The sequence below is a fragment of the Leptopilina heterotoma genome, unplaced genomic scaffold, assembly GCF_015476425.1.
Source record: "Leptopilina heterotoma isolate Lh14 unplaced genomic scaffold, ASM1547642v1 Lhet_128, whole genome shotgun sequence".
Lineage (NCBI taxonomy): Eukaryota > Metazoa > Arthropoda > Insecta > Hymenoptera > Figitidae > Leptopilina > Leptopilina heterotoma.
Genome location: NW_025110846.1, coordinates 623,941 through 646,412, shown reverse-complemented (window position 1 = coordinate 646,412; position 22,472 = coordinate 623,941). Strand labels below are relative to the sequence as shown.

Sequence of the window (22,472 nt, the reverse complement as noted above, 5' to 3'; positions counted from 1 at the left end):
TATTATCAGTAAAATTTACTAATAAATTAGTAGAAATTACTATTAGTAAAATTTACTCAAACGAAGTAATAAAAATTACTATTAGTAAATTTTACTTTAAAAAAAAATTAGTAGAAATTACTATTTTCTTAGTAAAATTTACTAATTCAAAAGCAAAAAATCAGTTAATAATTCAAATTTTGAGAGCAGAGTTAGATTTATTATTATAATTATGGTAATAATAATAATAATTGTTTTCAAATAATGGTAAAAATGTAGTTAAAATAAAAAATTAATAAAATTGAAATAGAAAAAATTAAGTCTGCAATATTTTTATTGTTAAAAAATAAAAATATAGAGAATAGAAAAAAGAAAATTATTCCCATGGTTTAAAAAATGTTAACAATGTGGATGTTTTACATTTATGTAAATAAGTGCAGGAAAAATGTTTGTTTTGGAAATTTAGTTGTCAACTTGAAATATACGGGATGATTTGCGTGAAATGAGAGGGATGTTCTGTAATAGTGTGATCATGGACCAGGATATGCAGTACGGCCCTGGGGGTTGGTAACTCTCTTGGTGTCTCTGTTTCTCTGTTTCTCTCTCTCTCTTCTGTATTCGCCTCTTGGTGTTGCTCGGCTCAGTCCTCTTTTGGAGTCCGGCACGATCAGTTCTCTCACTATCGTCCTCGTGGAATTTTCTTTGAACATTTGTAGAGTCGCATGCGTTGCGTGTGTCCCTCTCTGGGATGACGTGCCGCGCCACGAGGATGTGCTCTTGCATTTCCTTACAGTTCGTTCTTTACAACAACACTGCTACTTATCAATTTTTTGACAATTAACTCTCGTCACTTGTAAATGGAATAAAAAAAAAACAAGTAATTCTCGTGGTTTCGTTTGAATTATTCTCTTCTCGACTATTTCATTCTCGAATCTCTTTGGCAGTCGGTAATCGAACTGGAAATCGAGAAAAATAAACAATTGAAATAATTTATTTATTTTATTTTTTATTTTTTTCTTATACTAGAGACGAAAATATTTATATTTTAAAAATAAAAATATTATATAGAGACGAAATAATTTATTTATTCTCTTTTTTATTTTTTTCTTACACTAGAGACGAAAATTTAATTGGCAATTTCATTATAGGGATGAATTAGATTCGCTCGATAGATTCTATTTCCGCGTGGAAATAAGTCCTTGGGGTATAAATGTTTACTGATAGATTTCCGGTAGATTATTCTTCGAGAAAAATATAATATTTACTACTTAGTGTTTTTTTTAATTAAATTTACCAAAAAGTGTCTTTTTGCATCTAAGGAAAGTTTGTTTCTATATTTTTTTTTCCCCCAGTGTATTTTTATTCGAAAAGTTTTATTAACTTTTTTAATTTTTTATTAGAGTTTTCATTTTATCTTTTTCTTGCAACAATTTAGAAATTAATAATACACTTATTTTCTATTTTTTTTTTCATTTGCAATTTAGAAATTAATAACTATTTTTTTTATTCTCTTAGAATTTAGACAATTATAATAAAATTATTTAACATTTTTTCTTTCCTCACAACTTAGAAATTAATATACAAATTTTATATTTTTCCACTCTTTTACAATTTAGAAATTCATTTAATAAAAATATTTATTTTTTTATTCTTATTAATTTCATTATTATTTATAAAAAAATTTTTACACAAAAATTATTTTTTAATCAAAGATCCAATCATTGAAAAAATTAACTTTTTTTGGTGTATTTACTTGGAAAATATTCAATTTTTTCGGTATTAATTTAAATAAATAAAGCTCATCTCGTTTATTCTTGTGAAATAAACTAAAATAAAATTTTATGAAACAAATTTTGTTATGAATTTGTTAATTGTAAAATTAAGATTAATAATTGAAAGAAGGAAGAAGAAAGAAAAAAAAGAGTAATACGAAAATGAGAAAAAAAGCAAAAATAATAAAAAAATAAATAAAAGGATAAAATGAAACATGAAATAATAAAAAAAAATATTTACAAAAAGTCATTTAACGTTTGACAGATAAAAATGATGCAATCACTGTTTCGAAAGTATGGGCGATTAAAATTCCGAATCAAGATTAATTGCTGTCATAATATATATTTGAAATGACAAAAATTTCTCCAATCTCTCCTGTGAATTCAGTTTGTGTTAATTTTTTAATAATCTTATCAAATCTCAAAATTGGAAAACAATTCGCAAAAACTGTTTTTTCTATTCGGTGTTTTTTTTAATTATATTTAATATTTAATTATTAATTAATAATTAATTTTCTTTATATTAATTATATTAAAAAAAATTATTTTATAATTCAAAAATTAGTTTAAATTAAAAAGTGTTCTTTTTCTATTCTAAAAATATTCTATTCTAGCTTCGTATTCTAGAAATTAATTTTTCAAAATAATAATTTATCTGGATAAATTTAAAGTAAAATTTCAATTGAATAATTAATTTAAAAAATTAATATTTAACCAAAATATAAAATGCTCTTTACTTTTTAGTTTTTAATACTTTTTGAACCTTTTTTTAAAAAACTTTTCGGAAAAAGAATTAAGCTTATTACTTTAAAAGTAATTAATTTATTTATTTGATTTGAAAAATTAACTTAAAAATTGGTGAAATTAATTTTAAAAAATTAATTCAATAAAAATTGATTAAATTAGTTTCAATTTAAATTTAAATTAATTTGAATTTAAGAAAAATTAATTAAATTAGTTTAATTTTAAATTTAAATTAATTTGAATTTAATAAAAATTGAGTAAATTAATTTAAATTTAAAAAAATAGAAAGATTTAGTTAATAAATTAAGTAATTGAATGAATTAAGTTAATTAAGAAGAAAATTAAGTTAATTAAATGAAAAATTATTAAATTATTTAAACACTAATCTTCTTCGAAAAAAACATTTCAATTTCTTTTTTTTTCTTTCAATCTTTTTTAATAACGATATTATGAAAAAACTTTTTTAATTAATTTATTCATATTATTTAAATTTCAATTTACATCTCAAAATTCGCAATAATTAAAAAAAGAAATTTTAATTTCCTAAGTGATGAATAAAAATTCAAAGATTTTTTTTTCTTTCGCAAAAAAAAATTAAGAAACAATTGTATTTATTTTTCGTTTGCTAAATTTTCTGAAAGCTGTGTCCAAGTGACAAAGGTGAAAAAAATTCTTCTTTTCATATCTATTTTTTTTTCTTCTGTGCCGCATAGTGAACAATAAGCCCCTATAGACTTTAGGAATCGTAAAAGTTTCAACAGTTGGCATCGAGCCACACGTTTTTATTGCAACCGGTGGTACCTTCTTTGTTTTACGTTCTGATTGTTAATTAAGCAATAAATTCATTCGAACAATCTTTCAGCGACATTTGAAACTTAAGGCCTTAATTCCACTCGAACATAAATTATGTACCAAACAAAAATAAAATCTCCCTATTGTTCAGATTATGATAAATTGCTTTTTATGATTTTTTTCATTAATTTCCAAATTTAACGAAGAAATTTTTGATAATTTGGTTGGAAACAACTGTTAACAATTATTTTGCTAAAATAAATTTTATTTTGTTATGAAATAAAACTTTATTTGTGTCGAATAAAAATTATTAACAATTATTTTGTTAAAACAAATGAATTTTATTTTTTTTAAATTATTTTGTTAAACAAATAAATTTTATTTTTTTGAAAATTATTTTGTTAGAAAAAATAAATTTTATTTTGTTGTAAAATATAATTATATGTCTGTCGAGAAAAATTATAATTTAATACAAATAATTCCTCATCACTAAAATAAAAATCAAAAACAAATTAAACATTTTGAAATAATTCACTTTTTGAATTATTTTTTATTACACGACTGAATTTTTGAAGTTAAAAATTTTTAAATTCAAATTTTGAATTTAAGAACAAAATAAACATTCCTTAAATTGAACATTCGGAACTTTTACGAACATTCAAAAACAAAAAACAATTTCAAAACAAATTCACTGTATCCTTATCTTGCGAAACATAATCAAATTAAAAAAGAATCTTTGTGCCAAAGAGAAGCGAGATGAAAATTATTTTCCGAAAACAAAATCGATAGTAGAAAATTAAGTTAAAAGGTCAGCCAAAAAGAAGAAAAAGAAGAGGAAGAAAAAAAAGTAGTAGACTAATTTATCGATGCAATAAAAAAAATGTGATTAAAAAATTGACAGAGAGAAAGTAACAGGGAAAAAAAATACACAAGAAGAGGAAAATTAAAAAAAAAAATGCCAAGGACAATTAAGTGGTTAGTGGGAGGAGAAAATTAGTAAAAAAGAACCCCAAAAAGAAACGGAAGAAGAAAGGTTCCGAAAAGGGACATGGGGGAAGAAGCATGTTCTCCGAACTGTGCAGGGAGACTCTCCGGAAGGCAGCTGTCTGCTACAGTTCTGGCCGTACAGGAAGTCCATCACCATCGCCTCCAACGTCTCCGCCGCAATCACCAGCCAAGGAAGCAAAGACTTCTGCCAACGCTGAATTGGCAAATGTCCGTGACCCCAACTTCGAGGTCAAGGACGCCGGAACATCAAACTATAAACGATCCACTGAGATCCGCGATTTCACCTCTAGAAGATCGTCCTCCGTTGAGTTTAGAGAGTACGTTCACGCGCCACTTTCTCTTTCCTTTTTTTGTCACCCCTTTTACTGTATTTTAACCATTTTTTTCCTTTTCTTACGTCTTTTTCCATTTTTTTTTATTTTATTCTCATTTATTTATTCTACTAGCAAATCTACGTCTTTTTCTATTTTTTACTGTTTTTTTAAACTTTATTCTCATTTATTTATTCTCCCAGCAAATCTAAGTCTTTTTTATTTTTTAGTGTTTTTTTATATTTTTTTATATTATCTTTTATTTCTTCTACCAGCAAATTTTACGCGCGCGGAACTTGATATTCAATTATTATTATTATTATGCCATAACAGAATTTTTTATTTTTAAATATAAACTTCAATTTTTGAATAATTTCAATATTAAAATTGTTTACATTCACTTAATTAAGTACATAATTAATTGTTATTATTTATATTTTTAAAAATTTTAATATAATTCTTTGTATAAATTCCTTTGTTTTCATAAATAATAACATATTCTTCGGAAGAATTCAATTATTTTTATAAATATAGTAAAATTTTTTGGAAAAAATCCAATTTTTTAAAAAATTTAAATTAATCCTTCCTAACAATTCAATTATTTTGAAAAAAAATTGTAACATTTTTTAGAAAAGATTCAATTTTTTTTAAAATGTTAATTAATTCTTCGAAACAATTCAATTATTTTTAAAAATAGTAAATATTTTTGGAAAAATTCAATTATTTCAGAAAATTTTAATTAATCCTTCGAAACAATTCAATTATTTTAAAGAAAAAGTAAATTTTTTTTTCGAAAAATACAATTATTTTCTAAAATTTTAATTAATCTATCGAAAAAATTGCAATTATTTTTAAATATAGTAAAATTTTTTGCAAGAGTTGAATTATTTTCTAAAATTTTAATTAATACTTCGAAACAATTCAATTACTTTTATAAAATAGTAAAATTTTTGCTAAAATTAAATTATTTTCTAAAATTTTAATTAATTCTTCAAAACAATTAAATTATTTTTAAATATAGTACAATTTTTTGCAAAAGTTCAATTATTTCCAATTAAATTTTAGGAAAGAATTCAATTTTTTTCTTACTTTAATAAAATTTTCCAAAAGAATTGAATAATTTTCTAAAATTTTAATTAATCATTCAAAACAATTTAATTATTTTTAAATAGAGTAACATTTTTTGCAAAAATTCAATTATTTTTAAATTAAATTTCAGAAAAGAATTCAATTTGTTTTTTATTTTGTTATAAAGTTTTCCAAAAGAATTAAATTATTTTCTAAAATTTTAATTAATCCTTTGAAACAATTCAATTCTTTTTTTTTAAATATTAAAATCTTGGCAAAAGTTCAATTATTTTCAATTAAATTTTAGAAAATAATTGAATTTTTTTTTAATTCGTTATAAAATTTTCCAAAAGAATTAAATTATTTTCTAAAATTTTAATAAATTCTTTTTATAAATTAAATTATTTCTTTAAATAGTAAATTATTTTTGCAAAAATTCAATTATTTTCTTAAATTAAAATTAATCCTTCGAAACAATTCAATTCTTCTTTTTCAAATATTAAAATCTAGGCAAAAGTTCAATTATTTTCAATTAAATTTCAGGAAAAATTCAATTTTTTTCATTAATTTGTTATAAAATTTTCCAAAAGAATTAAATTATTTTCTAAAATTTTAATAAATTCTTCTTATAAATTAAATTATTTCTTTAAATAGTCAATTATTCTTGCAAAAATTCAATTATTTTCTTAAATTAAAATTAATCCTTCGAAACAATTCAATTCTTCTTTTTTAAATATTAAAATCTAAGCAAAAGTTCAATTATTTTCAATTAAATTTCAGGAAAAATTCAATTTTTTCATTAATTTCTTATAAAATTTTCTAAAAGAATTTAATTGTTTTCTAAAATTTTAATATATTCTTCACAAAAATGAAGTCGTTTTTATAAATAATAAAATTCTTTTCAGAAATTCAATTATTTTCAGTACAATTTTACTGCACTGGAATAATCAAAGATTTAATTATAATTATTAACAGACAAGATTATTTTCAAATGTTGAAAAAAATTCTTTGTTTAATTCATATAATTTCAAAATTTTTAATTAAAAATTAAAAGAATTTAATTTTCTTTCAATAATTTAAATAAAATTTTGAGAAGAATTTAATTATTTTCTAAAAATTTTAATAAAATTTAATAATTAAATGTTTAATTTATCATTAATTAAAATTATTAGAGAAACTCCATTATTTGAAAAAAAAAATTGAAAGAAATTTTTCACTAGTTTTTAGTAAATTATTACTATTGTTAGTAATTAAATTTTTTTCATTAAAATTTCAGTGAAATTTAATTTAAAATTAGTAAAAAATTCTTATTTGTAAAATATTACTATTTTTAGTAATTAAATTTATTTATTAAAGTTTCTGACAAATTTGACTTAAAATTAGTAAAAAAATTCTGAAAATTCTGACCAATGGTGAATATTACTAGTTTTTAGTAAAATATTAGTCTTTTTAGTAAATAAATTTTTGTTTCAAAAGTTTTAGTGAAATTTGACTTAAAATTAGTAAAAAATTCTTAAAATTCTTAACTTTGGTGAATATTCACAAATTTTTAGTAAAATATTACTATTTTTAGTAATTACATTTTTTTTATTAACATCTAATTCTTTCAAATTTAGGAATTATTTTTATTTTTTAAATAGAAAGTTGTTATTTATAATTAATACTACCGAGTGATAAAGTCAGAAAATTACGTTTAAAATTTTTAAATGATAAAAATTGAATAAATAATTTTTAAAATTGTAAAAATTGAATATAACATTTTTAAAATTGCAAAAAAATTTACTACTCGTTTGAGAATTTTTGATTCAATAAAAAACGAAATTGAATTGTGAAAAAAAAATAAAAACTACGGATTTTTTTTCTACAAAAAGAGAAAAAAAATAATCCCCTAGGACGAGATATATTTTCTCAAGTGGCGCGTAAACGTGACAAAAAACGAAGGGGAATTTTTTTTTTATTTGTAGAAAACGACCAGCAATGCCAACGGATTTCAGTCGAAGATCATCAAGTCTTGATGGTAGAAGATCACCATACACGACATCTGACACAAGAGATTATGCAAGATCAACAGCTTCAGATAAAGGAAATTTTGATGAAAACGAAGAAACTCACGATGGAGGAAAACGGGAACGAAAATACATTTGGAAATCACCTGGATCATCACCAGAACCAGATGACTCCTCGACTTCTGGCGACGAAGGTAGAAAAAAGAGAGAATCTACTTGAGTTTTTCAATTTTCTTTTTTTGTTCGTCATATTTTTTTTTTTTTTTATAATTTGTTCAAAGCGTGGATAATTTATTATGCTAAATAAATCCCACCGCTTTTTATGATAATGTCGCCCGCGCGCGCGCGCTTTTAAAGTTGAACGTGAAATTAATAATATGGAAATTTTTTGAAATTATTAAGTGAGAAAAAATTGGGGGAAAAAATTTGGAAAAAGTGGGTGAAATGAAATGTCTGACTAAAATTTGGTTTTACTACTGTTTGAAACGAATTTAGATTCTCTGACTAAATTACAGTCACTACTGATTGCTAATTGGAATTATTTTCCAAATACAAACCGCTACTGATGGTAAAATTACGAAAATTTTCTAATGTCTGACTAAGACCTACTTTTACTACTGGTTTCAACGAATTTACAGTCTGACTATAACATACAATGACTACTGATTGATAATTAAAATTATTTTGAAAACTCTCATCACTACTTTGAACAACTACAACTTTTTAAAACTACTACTTTTTAAATTTTCTAATGTCTGATTAAATGTTGGTTTTTACTACTGTTTCCTATGAATTTACAGTCTGACTATAATATACAGTGACTACTAATTGAGACTTGAAATTATTTTCTAAATACTGACCACTATTTTAAATCATTACTTTATTTTAATTTTCGAATGTCTGACTAAAAGTTGATTATACTACTGCTTTCAGACAAATTTAAAAGGTCTGACTATAGTTTACAGCGACTACTAATTGATAATTGAAACTATTTTCGAAAGTAAAAATTAAATTTCGAAAATATTTAAAATATTCAAAAAACCGAAAATATTAATACTTTGTCTGACTTAAACTAAATTTTACTACTAGAAAATATATTAACATTTTTTGTCTGGGAGAAAAATTATTTTAAAATTAAATTACTAAAAGTATATTTTAAAATTAAATTACTAAAAGTATTTTAAAATTAAATTACTAAAAGTATATTTTACAATTAAATTACTAAAAGTATATTTTAAAATTAAATTACTAAAAGTATTTTAAAAATTAAATTACTAAAACTGCACTGAAAAAAATATTTAAGTACTTGTTAAATATTTTGTTTCACTGCCGTTTACATTCTCCATTGAAATTAAAGGAAAAAGTGAAAAAAAAGTAAATTTCTTCGTCTACAAATTATTTTTTACTCCTAAAGTAAAAAATTTAAAAATTACCATAGCCTTGTCTTACTCGAACAGTGTTTTACTACTTAAAAGTTTTTTTTTTTATCACTGAAACTATGATTTAGGAATTGAAATCTCACCGTCTGACTTAAACGATCTTTCACTACTCAAGAGGTACTTTTATCACTAAAACCATGATTTAGGGATTGAAATCTCCTCGTCTGACTCAAACGCTCGTTTACTACTGAAGAATTACGATTTTCAGGTTTGTCTGACTTAAATTGGCTGGTACTACTTATGAGCCGAATTTATCAAATGAAAATGCGATTTACTTTCGCCGAGGGCGAGAAATACAAAAAAAACTTTTGTTTTAAAAGTAAATATAGTAGAATTGAAAAAATTTCGAACATACGTCTGACTTAAATAGTCTTTTACTACTGAGAAAAATATTTTAATTAAGAAAAAAAAACAGTTTTACAATCTTGGAAAGGATATAGTAATTGAAGATGATTTGTCTGACTTAAATTGACTGTTACTACTTGAAAATATAAATTTAAATTTTTGCATAAATATGATTTTTATATAAATAGTAATTATTTGGCCAAAAATATCTTCTAAATTACATAATAAATCCAAAAACTTATTATTTTATAAAAAAAATAGTAATTTTTATATAAATAGTAATTTCTACTACTTTATTAGTAAAATTTACTAATTCGAAAAGTTGAAAATCACTCACTTATTCAAATTAGTAATTTTTTTTAGTTTTTAATTTTTTAGTAACTTTTAATAAATTAGTAGCTATTACTATTTATTAGTAAAATTTACTAAGTCAAAGGTACGAAAACTGTTTTTTAGTTTTTTAAGTAAATTTTACTAATAAATTAGTAGTAATTACTATTTATTAGTAAAATTGACTAATTAAAAAGCAAAAAGTAAGTCACTAATTCAAATTAGTTATTTTCTAATTAGAATTTAGAAAGCATAAAAAGGATGAAAATCTTTTTATTATAAAAGAATATGTCTGACTTTAAATTGACCTGTACTACTTACAATTAAAAATTTACATTTTTATATAAATATAATTTTCTTTTCAATATAGAATTTTTTCATTATAAAAAGGATGAAAATCTTTTTATTATAAAAAATCTGTCTGACTTGAATTGAGCTGTACTACTTATAACTAAAAATTTACATTTTTATATCAAAATATAATTTTTTTTTATCAATACAGAACTTTTTTATTATAAAAAGAATGGAAATATTTTTATTTTAAAAAGAATGGAAATATTTTTATTTTAAAAAAATCTGTCCGACTTAAATTGACCTGTACTACTTAAAACTAAAAATTTACATTTTTATATGAATTTAATTTTTTTTTAATATAGAATTTTTTTATTATAAAAAGGATGGGAATCTTTTTATTTAAAAAAAAACCTGTCTGACTTAAATAGACCTGTACTACTTAAAAACATAAATTTATAAAATCAAAATGCAATTAACTTTAACAGCTGATAGGAAAATTGGTTTAATTTCAAGAATTGTCTGATTTGAAATCGACTTTGACTACTGATAATGAAATTTTGAATTCGAAAAGTTTTGTCTGCCCTTAATTGTCTATTTAGTTATAATCATAATTTTTTTTAAAAAACAAAAGTGCAGTTTACTTATACTACTGATAGTGAAATTACAAAAAAATACTCTAGTTGGCTGACTGAATATAATTTTTACTACTCGTATTAAGATTTCTACTTAAAAAATGTTGTCTGACCTAAACGTTCTGTTACTACTTTCTTAAAAAAATAAAAATTGAAAATTAAATTTTAAAACTGAAAGTTTAAAAAAAAACTTATCTATTTGCTTATTAATTGCAAAAATGTTTTTATTTGCAAATATATTTGGTTTTTTTGTCGTTTCTCCATTAAAAATAAATAAAAAATAAAATTTTCCCAAAAAAATTTTCTGTCTTTGAATTTTTTTCTCTCTCAAAAAAAATGTATTGCAAAAATTCAAAAATATGAAAATTTCGCACATACTACTCGTTTTCAAACTTTATATAAGCAAGTCGACTTTTGAAAGGATTCCCCGGGCACTTTTCCAGAAAAAAAAGAAAAAAAAAAATTCGCTCACGATTCAAAGTCACGTAAAACGGAAATTTATTTACGATCTCCAGATTCTCTCTATAGGATCAACTCGAAAATGTTGTGTGAATTATTTGTTGTGCGCGACGACCGGGTGAGAATCGGAACACCAATCACATTTCACTCTCACTAGTTCTCCTTTAACGTGCGTCAAAAGTTGGCAAATGAAAAAAAAAAAAAAAAAAGTATATAAAACTAATAAGCAGTAGAGAGTGAAAAAATGATTATTTCTTTGAGAAATATAACGAAGAAAAATTGTTTTTTTTTTCTTTTTTTTTTTTAATAGAGAGAAATACTAATTTAAAAGCAGTGATCAATTGTTTTTATTTGCTCTCCATTTCACGCTTTTATTCATTCAATTTAATTGTATATATTTCTGTTTCAATTGAAATACGGATATTTTAATTAAAATTTTTCCCATTGGATTTTTTAATTAGAGATGTAAATTTTGATATAACAATAAATATGATAGTAATAATAATAATAAGAGGTAATTTCTCCTTGGAGGAAATTGATTATTCTGTTATTAAAAAAAATATATTTGATAGGAATTCTCAGGAATTTTTGTTATTTAATTTTCAATATTAATAAAAATTTGACAAAAGTTAATTATTTCTTTAGTATTTTTCCAGAATTTTTTCTTTAGTTTTTATTATAATTTTTCCTTGAATATTTGGAATATTTTCTTTAAAATTTTATCAGAATTTTATTTTTATTTTTTTTTTGAGTATTTTTTTAGAATCTTTTCTCTAGTATTTTTTTTTAATTTTTTTATTAGTATTTTTTCGAATTTTATCTCCAGTATTTTGTTATAATTTTATCTCTAGTATTTTTTTCTAATTTGAAATAGTGAAATTTTTTTCTAATATTTGTTTTCTAATTTTTAATTTTTTCCAGTATTTTGTTTTATAATTTTTTTTATTTTTTCTAGTATTTTGTTTTACAAATTTTTCTCCTACGTTTTCTTATAATTTTTTCTCCAGTATTTTTTTGGTTTCTCTAGTATTTTATTTTATAATTTTTTCTCGAGTATTTTCTTACAACTTTTTCTCTAATATTTTAATAATTTTCGGTTGGTAATATTTATAATAATGTTTTTCTCTAATAGTTTTTTTTTAATTTTTTCTCCAGAATTTTTCTTTAGTATTTTTTATAATTTTTCTTTTAGTATTTGGTTTTAATTTTTTCTTTAGTATTTTTTTATAATTTTTTTTTCTTGCATTTTTTAAAAAAAAATTTCTATAATATTTTTTACATTATTATATATATATTATTATTATTATTTATTTTTTGCAATAAAAGAAAAATTTTTTTAGAAAAGGAAATTAGGAAAAACTGAAACTTAGTTTCAAAATGTAATTAATTATAAAAAAGATAATAATAATATTTTATTTATTTTGAACTAATGTTTTATTTATTTTATTTTTACTATTTAAGTTTGTTATTAACATGAGTAAATTGTTTCATTCATTTTATTTTTACTATTTTTTTTGTTATTAACATGAGTAAATTGTTTCATTTATTTTATTTTTACTACTTTTTTTTGTTATTTACTTACGTAAATAACAAAAAAAAGTAGTAAAAATAAAATAAATAAAACAATAGTAAATAAACAAAATAAGAAAATAAATAATAAAATAAAGAAATAATAATAAACACGAATAAAGAATTCGCAGATAAATTCGAAGCCATGAGAACAAAAACAGATGAATAGAAATAAATTTATTGGAAATTTAATTCCAATCATCACTATTTGTATGACCCAATTCTAATGGAAATCTTGGTTAATCTCATTAGCGGAGCTATTTTTTCTCCGAATTTCAACAAATGTATTGGCTGTTAGTTGTTTTTTTTTTTTTTTTTTTTTTTTTATGAGCTCTATTTGAAATTACAGTATATCGAAATAGGTAGGAGGTTAATACATTTTATTGTGCTCGTTTCTTTCTTTCTTTTTTTTCATTTTATTTTATTTTAGTGACAACTGTGTTCGACCACTTTGAGTAGGAAACGTGGAAAATCCATTGAAGCGCCTTCTCAACAGCCAAAGGCGTGTCCGAGTCCATTATCTGCCAGGACACCAGTCGATTTACACATGTCTGTTAACGATCCACACAAGTGACTGGCTAGAATTTCAATTCTTTTCTCCCTTTTCCACGGTTTCATGTTTTTTTTTTTTTTTTTTTTTTGTCATCCACTCGTTGCATAATAGGGAAAATTTCATATTATCGCAAAGTTAGGAATTATTTATTTAAATTGGTATTTAAATTATTTTTGCAAATCCAACGAATTTGGATTTAGAAAACTTTTGTAATTTAAATTTGAATTTGTAAATTTTTCCCTCCAATTATTTTAAAATTTAATTTAATTTTTATTTAATTTCATTTTATTGCTTACTAAGTTTTAGTGACTAAAAGTGACTAAAATTTTTCCATTTTTATTTAGCAGTTAAAAAACATTATTTACTAAAGTTTTGGTAAAAAATGACAAAAATTAGTCAAGCATTTCACTAATTTTTAATTTATAGTAAAATTTAATGTATTAACTAATTAAACTGTTTAAAATTAAATTTTATTTATTTAGTTAGTTGAAAAATTATGAACTAAAATTTTAGTGAAAAAATAGTAACAAATTAGTAAAAAATGAGTAAAAATTAGTAAAAGTTAGTAGAAATTTTTTTTATTAATTTTAATTAGTGAATAACTTTTTACTAATTTGTAATTACTAAACTAATTAGTGAAATACTTTGTGAGCTTTTATAAATATTTTTGTCGAATAAAAGATATGAGAGAAAAAAAAGTGAATTACTCGTGTGATTAAAAATTCTTACTAGGAATTATGTGAAATGATGGACTTTCATCAGAACTGATATTTTAACTTGAAATTAGAGTAATTAAGGTGGAGTTTAACTAATTTGAGGGAAAGCAGAGTGTGATGATACAGTAGCAAAATGAAATAGAAATGTCCTTGACATACTTTTTGAGAAAAGTAAGATGGCTTTAATGTAAATCATTTCCCTAAAGGTAGAGAGATGTTTCTACTTTCTATACAAAAGTTTCGACTATTTCAAGTTAAAATTGTTTCAAAACTTGAAAATTAACCCAAATTGGAGAAAAATTAGGGAATTAAGGCGGAAAATTGAATTTAATTGTTGAAAATTAATAAAATAGTCCCTTGAGTTCTGAATGCAAATGAACAAAAATATATTGTGTAACTTTTTTGAATTTTAATTTTTTTTTATTTATTGAATTTACAGAATTTATTTATTTATTTATTTAATGAAATATTTTATTATTTGCAATTTTTTTTCACTATTAAAAATTAATTCTTAATTTAAAAGATATTTAATGTACGTTTTTCATTTTTACTGCAGTCAGTAATTAAATTCCAATTTGAAAATATTCAAGTTTAAAAATATTTCCTTGTTTTCACTCAAATTTTGAACTTTCAAATGAATAAAATTTTTTTCAACTTGAATATTTTTTTAAATTACGATATAAAAATTGATTAATCAAATTATAAAGAATAATGTAATTTGAACATTTATTTAGTTTTTCCTCATTAAAAGAAAAATCAATAGAATAAAATAAAATAAAAGAAAGAAAAAAAAATATCTTTTTAATAAAATATAAATAAAATAATAATAATTTTTATTTAATGTGCAAAAATAAAGAGACGTAAAATTTTCCTCATAGTGAAGAATGAAGCAAATTTATTCAAATTAAAAAGATAATTGAGTAATAATTAAAAATTGATGCGTCATGTATAGAATTGATTGTAAAATTAATTACAATTAGTATGTCAATTAATTGCAAATCGACTAATATTGCAATTGGGTCAATTAATTGAACTTTGTATGTAGTCGATTTCACATTTTCGTTTAGAGAATTTGTTAATAATTAACTCTAAATTAATTTCGAAAAAATTGCTCTAAATTTACTATAAAAAAAAAATGCTTGCAATTAATTACTTTGTTGCTTTCTGTTGTAAACTGAAAAAATTTATTTCAAGCAAACTAATTACTTTTTTATTAACAAATAAATATTTACTTGAATCAAATAACTTTTTTCATTAAATCAAGTAAATTAAATTAAATTAAATAAAACCAATTATTTTCTGTATTTCAAGCAAATTTTATTTAAATACTTTTCTGTATAAATATTCTTAAAAATTATTCGCCCTGAAATAAAAATAAATAATAAATAATAAATAAATAATAAATAAATAAAGAAATAAATTAATTCAGTAATTACAAGGAAGTAAATTAAATATTTTGAGACATTATATGAATTATTTTTTAATACAGAAGAAATAAATAAATTAATTAATTAATTACAAGAAAATAACTTAAATATTTTGAGACATTAGTTTAATTATTTTTTAATACAGAAGAAATAAATTAATTTCGTTTAATTAAACGTTCAGATTTCAGAATTTTAGGAACATGAAAATCCTTTTGCAAAAATTAATTACTGCACACAATTAAATCCTTTGAGTTAAAAAATTAACTCAATTTCTCGCCCTGAGAAATTAAATTATTCTTATATCGTTACAAATAGAAAATAAAAAAAAATAACAAGACACTTAAAATTAAAAGTGGTCCACATTCTCAGGTGCGAACATATATCTATATTATCCGCATATGAAAAAAAAATCATGAGACAATGTTTTCGCGATTTACTGAGGCGTGAACAAGAAAAAAATTTATAACTGCGGCAAGCGTTTTTCTCTGAGGCAGAAGAGAAGAGAGTAAGAGTGACTGAGAGTAAGAGAGAGAGAGAGAGAGAATTTAACCTGAATTAGGGAAAAAGTTTCCATTGTACAAGTGGAATAATCCGCATTCTTTTTTTTTTTTATTTCACATTCCGGTGAAATCTCGAGACAGAGAGCAATGTTATCGTTTTAGTGCTATGGCAGCGTTCCATAATTCAAAGTGTCAGAGTAGTGTAGCGTTAATTCCCGAAGCCCAGGATATGCGTCCCATCCTCTCTCTCTCACTCTCTCTCATTCTATATGTATATTCCTATCCTAAGTATATACGAAACAATTATAGTGGAATTAAGTCGTCTATATATGAAACAAGGGTATAAATTATGAGGCCTCTCTCCACTCAAGAGAAACGTATTATCCAAGGAAAATTCAATTAAGATGCACTCATCTGTTAAATGCAATTCAATTCATTTTTAATAATTTCCCACTTTTTTTTTTCTTTTTTATTAGCATTTATAATTTTCTCTCTCTATTCATTCAAGTTTTTTGTTATAATTTATAAGCGGGGAAAAATTTTTTTCTCATTCAAATGAAAAATTACTTTTGCATTGTCAAATAAATATTTATTTTAATTTAATTATTTTGTATTTTTTTTATTTTTTTCTATTTTAATTGAATTATTAATTAAAAATTAAAAAAATATTAAAACATAAATGAAATTAATAAATTAATTATGGAAATAGAAAATTTTTATTTTCAAATAGAAATTTTTGAATAATTTCGTAATCAAAATTTTTTAAAATTTATTTATCAAGTACACAATTAATTATTATTGTTGATATTTCTAAATTTTAATATAATTCTTCACAAGAATTCAATTATTTTCAATAAAATTTCACGAAAGAATTCAATTTTTTTCCTAATTTGGTATAAAATTTTTGAAAAGAATTCAATTACTTTCTGAAATTTTAATAAATTCTTCGAAACAATTCAATTATTTTTTATAAATTGTAAAACTCTTGGCAAAAATTTAATTATTTCTATAATGCAATTTTAATAGAACGAATTGAATTGAATTTTGCGATGAATTATTAAAAGTTAATAAAATAAAAGAAAAAGAATTCAATTCTTTTTTTAATTTTTAATAATATTTGTCGAAAAAAATCTCAATTTGATATCCTTAAAAAATTGCGAATAAATAATTTTTATATTTCATTTTTAATTAACTTAATATTTTATTTTCTTAAATACAAAAAATAGCAAATAATAATCCCTTTTCTTTTCTCTGTTGCAGGTGAGTTTCTCAATCTTCTCAAAACTTTCATAAAAGGGTTGTTGGTAAGAAAAAAAGAAGTTCGTTTTGCGGTAAATATTTAAAAACTTTTGTTTTAACTACAATAATGATTCATTATAAAATTTATAATTATATTTATAAAATGGAATCACCCTGACAATGAAACTCTTGTTTTTTGATTTTTTTTCCTGTTTTTTTTTTTTTTTTTTTTTTGTAAAGGAAAAAAGAAAAAAAAATTGTCAACATATTATACTTTCTCGTCCTTTTTGATTTGAAAATCTTGACGGAAAGAACTCCTGGCTCGACATAATCCGAGAGGGAAAAAAAAGTAATACGTCTCGTAATCGTGATATCTTGCCGCGACCTGGAAATATCTTCTGCCATGTCTTTTCAATACCATTTTTTTTTCTTTACGCCTCTATGACATTTCTCTTCTTTTTCACACATATATAACTTCAATTTCATTTTTTCCTCTCGTTTATTCCCTCGCACTGTCAATGCATTTTTTATTTTGCTGAAAATTAATTTTTCTCTCTCACAAGAAAATATTTTATTCTTATTATTATTACTATTTTTAATTTTAGTTATTTGTATTATTTTTTTTTATTTTTTATTATTATTATTATTATTATTAGGTATTATTCTTACTATTTTGATTGTTTCTATTTTTATTTCTAGTTTCCTTAATTTAATTAATTATTTTCTAAAACTTTAATTAATATTTAATCTTTTGAAACAATTCAATTATTTTTTAAAATAGTACAATCTTTACAAAAACTCAATTATTTTCGATAAAACTTCACCGAAGGAATTCAATTCTTAATTCATTATAAAATTCTTCGAAATAATTCAATTATTTTCTAAAATTTTTTGATAAAATCTTTTGCAAAAATTCAATAATTTTCAATAAATTAATTTTAAAATTGAAAATATTTATAAATAAAAATCATTAAAAAAGTTGAGAAACAAAAAATCAAACAACAACTAACTTTAAACTACAAACAAACTGCAAACAGATTTGCAAAACATGTTTTCTAATCAATTAAAAAAAGAAAATTTAATTTTAAATTATAAAATGAATTTAAAAAAACACACATTTTTTTCTGTCATTTTTGAATTCTTTTCCAGTCAATTGAAACAGAAAGATTTAATTTTAAATTATAAAAAGTGTTTGAAAATTGAAAAAAATTTGTGAAAATTAAAATTTATGTTTAAAAAATGAAGTGAAAGAAGAATAAATTTTCCATTGTCATGTTTCAATTCTTTGCTGATTAAAACGATAAATTTAAGTGGAAAAAAATTAATCTTCTGCAATATAGAAACAAAAAAGTGAGATTTTATTAATACAGAAAAAAAATTTTTTTTAAATTAAAAGTAAAGGTAAAATAAATAAATAAATGTAGGTATAAAATAAAGTAATTAAAATAATTAATGAGTAAAATAAAAAAAAATCAAATTAAGTGAGTGGTAATAAAAAATTACAAATAAAAATAATACAAAGAGCTAAAAACAAAAAGTAGAATTTGAATTTTTAACTCGAATATTTCGATTCAACTTTTTATCTTTTTGTCATTTATTGGATGTATCTGGCCTCTTTGATCGTTCGAGGTGACACGTCTACTTGAAAATTCGCTGAGTCAATCGAGAGATACCCACCAAACTACTATATAGTTTCCATCGTTTTATAAGATTTTGACTCAATATTCGAAAGTGTCTGCATTTTGACACCCTTAGGGTATGCCAAGTCGAAACAGTTTATATCTCAGTCTATAGCGTTATGTGGCGGATGAATTCGAGTGCAGCTTCTTCCTCCGGTGCACTTGCACCAAGGATGAGTTGAAAGGCCAAAGAGTGACGGCAAACATTTATTCGATATATATCTGAAACTCTATACTCTTCAGCGTTTATATATATATTTTTTTCACTGCAGAAAATATTTTTAATGTCAAATTTTTTTTCTCCTTTAAAGGACTCGAGTTTTTTTTTTTTTTTTTTCTTTTTACTATTTTATCGAAAAATTCGTTCAAAATTTAAAGAGGAACTTCAATAAAAGTTTTGCTGCATTTTTTTCGTTTCTTGCAATAATAAAAATTAAAAAAAATAAAATAAAAATGAATAAATAAATAAAGAAAATAATTCAATAGAATTTTCGCTGTATTTTTGTATTTTTTTTTCGTTTGTTAGAATAAAAATCAAACAAATTAACTAAATAATCAAAATGAATAAATAAACAAAATAAAATGAATAAATAAAAAACGAAATAAATAAACAAAATAAAATGAATGAATAAAAACAACGAAATAAATAAACAAAATAAAATGAATAAATAAAAACCGAAATAAATAAATAAAATAGAATGCATAAATGAAAAAACGAAATAAATAAAATAAAAAATAATAATAAATAAATAAAAATATTTTCTATATTGATATATTTATGAACTTATCTCGAGAAGAGTTTTTTAGACGAAAGACGATAATTTAAAAAAAAAATTTTAAACTTGAAAGAGCATTGTAAAACATTGTGACCTTAATTTTGCAAGACTTTTATATATTCCTTTTTTAAAAAACAAACTCGTTTAAAATCTTTTTATGTTTTTTTGTGTGTGTGTGTGTTTGAAAAGTTCTTAAAAATCTATTTAAATTCACGGGGATATTTTTCTTAAAATCTTTTATACAATCCTTGAAAACTCTCTAAAAGTCTTTCTTGATCCTTTAAAATCTTTCATACTATGTAAATCTTAGAAAATTTCTTTTTTTTTTGGTTTTAAAAAAAATTTTCTCGTCCAACAATATTTCTTTCGTGCTCAAAACTTTTTGTTAATGCAGGCGGAAAAAGTTTCATACCAGTCATTGAAAATTCCCTTTTTTCGAATTTTACCGATATTTGTACTATTTTTATTAAAAATTAATTTATTATAAATTTTATTCTAAGTTTTTTCTATAAATTATTTTATTCTACATTTTTCTATAAACTATTTATTAGAAATTTATTTATTAAAATATAAAAAGTTATAAAGTTTCAACGTATTTAATTTAAATTTTTTATTTTTATCGCAATCAGTAATTTTTGAAAAATGTGTCAAATATTGAAGAATTAAAATAAAAGATTCGAAAATATTAAATTTTGATTTTTTTTAAACAACTTTTATTGTTTATATAAATAGCCTTTGATTATATAGTGATAAAAGGCGAAAAGAAATATAGTAAAAATAGATATTTTTTACATATCAATGGATATTTATTGTCAATATTATTTTCTATGTTGATGCACGGATTTTTCCTTCATACTTCTTTTTTGTTCGCGACTTTTCATTTTAACTCATGTTCAGCTCGAGTGAAACTGTTTGATATTTCTCATGACATTTATCGTGTCCAGTACGAGCTTTTCCACAGACCGAGTATTCATTGTATAAAAATACCTCGATACACAGTTAAAAAATAGTTTTGTATCTATGAAGATATTACTTGTCACGAAATATGAAAAACTACTATACTGCTTTCAATATCGTTCCTGTGACCTCCATTTTCAAATTTTTTTCCCCACAGCAATATTTTTTTATTTTTCGCTATATTGCTTCAAAAGCTTTTAGAAAAATTTTTTTCAAAAATTCTTTTTTATTTTATTATTTCTTCCAAAGTATTGACATATTTTTTGATGAATCTATATAACAGTTGCTTTGTGACAAATTTTCTAAAAGTCTTGATTTTTCAATGTTTGTAAATTTTGCAATAATTTGAAACAGAAAAAAAATGTTCAAAATGATTTGTAAACTTTGGAAACTTAATTTTTAAAGTTTGCAAAAATACAAACTTTTAGAATTAATTTGTAAATTTTCTGAATTAATTTATAAAATTAATATATTTTTTCTGTTTATAATTACAAAAAAAAATAATAGGGGAGAGTCTCCAGTTGTGAGACGGGTTTCATTTTTGACCCGTAAATTGTAAACGGGTAAACGAAATTGATAATAAAATACACCGTTCGAAAGGTAACAGAAATACGCAACTTTTATTAAAAGAAAGTATAGTGTTTCGATGAACTCAAAAAATTTTACGATACATTTTCCGAGCACATCGCTTTTTTCAAAAAAAAAAAATGTCTCCAGTTGTGAGACACTCATTAAAAATTGCTAAAATTTAATAAGTTTGACATAAAAAGTTATGTTTAGTATAAATAATTAAATATATTAATAATATATATTATTATATACTAAATAATAATATTTATTCGCCAAAATATGACTATCAAATAAACACAATTTAATAGCTTCAACAAGAGCATTAAAATTGATTTCTTCTGAATCAATTGACTTTTTTCCACTTGACATGCCCAAAAATACTAGAAAACAAAATAAAAAAACATTTAAATAGTATGCCTGCAAAGTCGTATTTTTTATGCTGCCCAGATGGGTGTTGACACCGTCTCACAACTGGTGATATGCTGTGTCTCACACCCAGAAATTGGCGCTATTTTGAAAAAGGAAAATTAAATTATTTTCAACCGTAGATTGGAACAATGCAATATTGCATCACAAAATATAAGGAAAACACTAAAAGAAAATGCATTACATTTACCTTTTCCAATTAATTAACTTGAAAAAAAAGTACTTTGCATTTATTGAAAAAACGCTATTTAGTCGATTATCACACACAGTGTTGGTATTTAACAAAAACAGTTTATATATCCGCTTCGGCGTACACGAAAAAGTTGGCTCATATAAAAAGAAATGTTTTTATATAAACCAATCGGCTTTTTAATATTGCATGTTAAAAAAAATTGACTGTCTCACAACTGGGGGTGTCTCACAACTGGAGACTCTCCCCTAATAATAGAAAGAAAAATTTCCAATAAGACGATTCGTTAAATTTTACAAAATTAATTTTAAATTTTTAGAATTAATTTGTAAACTTTCAGAATTAATTTGTAAACTTTTAGAATTAATTTATAAATTTTCCGAATTGATTTACAATTTTAGTATGTTTTCTCTTTGTTTCATTATAAAAAAATAGAAGAAAAAATTTCCAAGACGTTTTGTTAAATTTTGCAAAATTAATTCGTAAGCTTTCAGAATTAATTTGTATATTTTCAGAATTAATTTACAAGTTTAGTATATTTTTCCTGTTTATAATTACAAAAATAATAACAAAAAGAAAAATTTTAAGACGATTCGTTAAATTTTGCAAAATTAATAAATTTGTAATATTTCAGAATTAATTTGTAAACTTTCAGAATTAATTTATAAATTTTAAGAATTAATTTACAATT

The 22,472-nt window shown here is 22.0% G+C and overlaps 1 protein-coding gene across 18 annotated transcripts in view; it reads left to right on the top strand.

The window, feature by feature from the left end:
• The window catches only part of LOC122512760 (MAP7 domain-containing protein 2-like), a 218,316-nt gene that overhangs the window by 128,312 nt on the left and 67,532 nt on the right, over positions 1 to 22,472 (top strand). For 2 of the 18 annotated variants that reach the window (XM_043628798.1, XM_043628797.1), the window contains exons 1-2: positions 4,266 to 4,612; positions 7,639 to 7,874. The exons of 12 other annotated variants lie outside the window; for them this stretch is intronic. In XM_043628798.1, the coding sequence (XP_043484733.1) occupies positions 4,350 to 4,612; positions 7,639 to 7,874 (499 nt within the window). In that variant the 5' untranslated portion in view covers positions 4,266 to 4,349. Of the gene's footprint in view, positions 1 to 4,264; positions 4,613 to 7,638; positions 7,875 to 22,472 lie in introns of those variants that run through there. 4 more of the 18 variants (XM_043628796.1, XM_043628799.1, XM_043628816.1 and 1 more) reach the window with 4 other exon arrangements.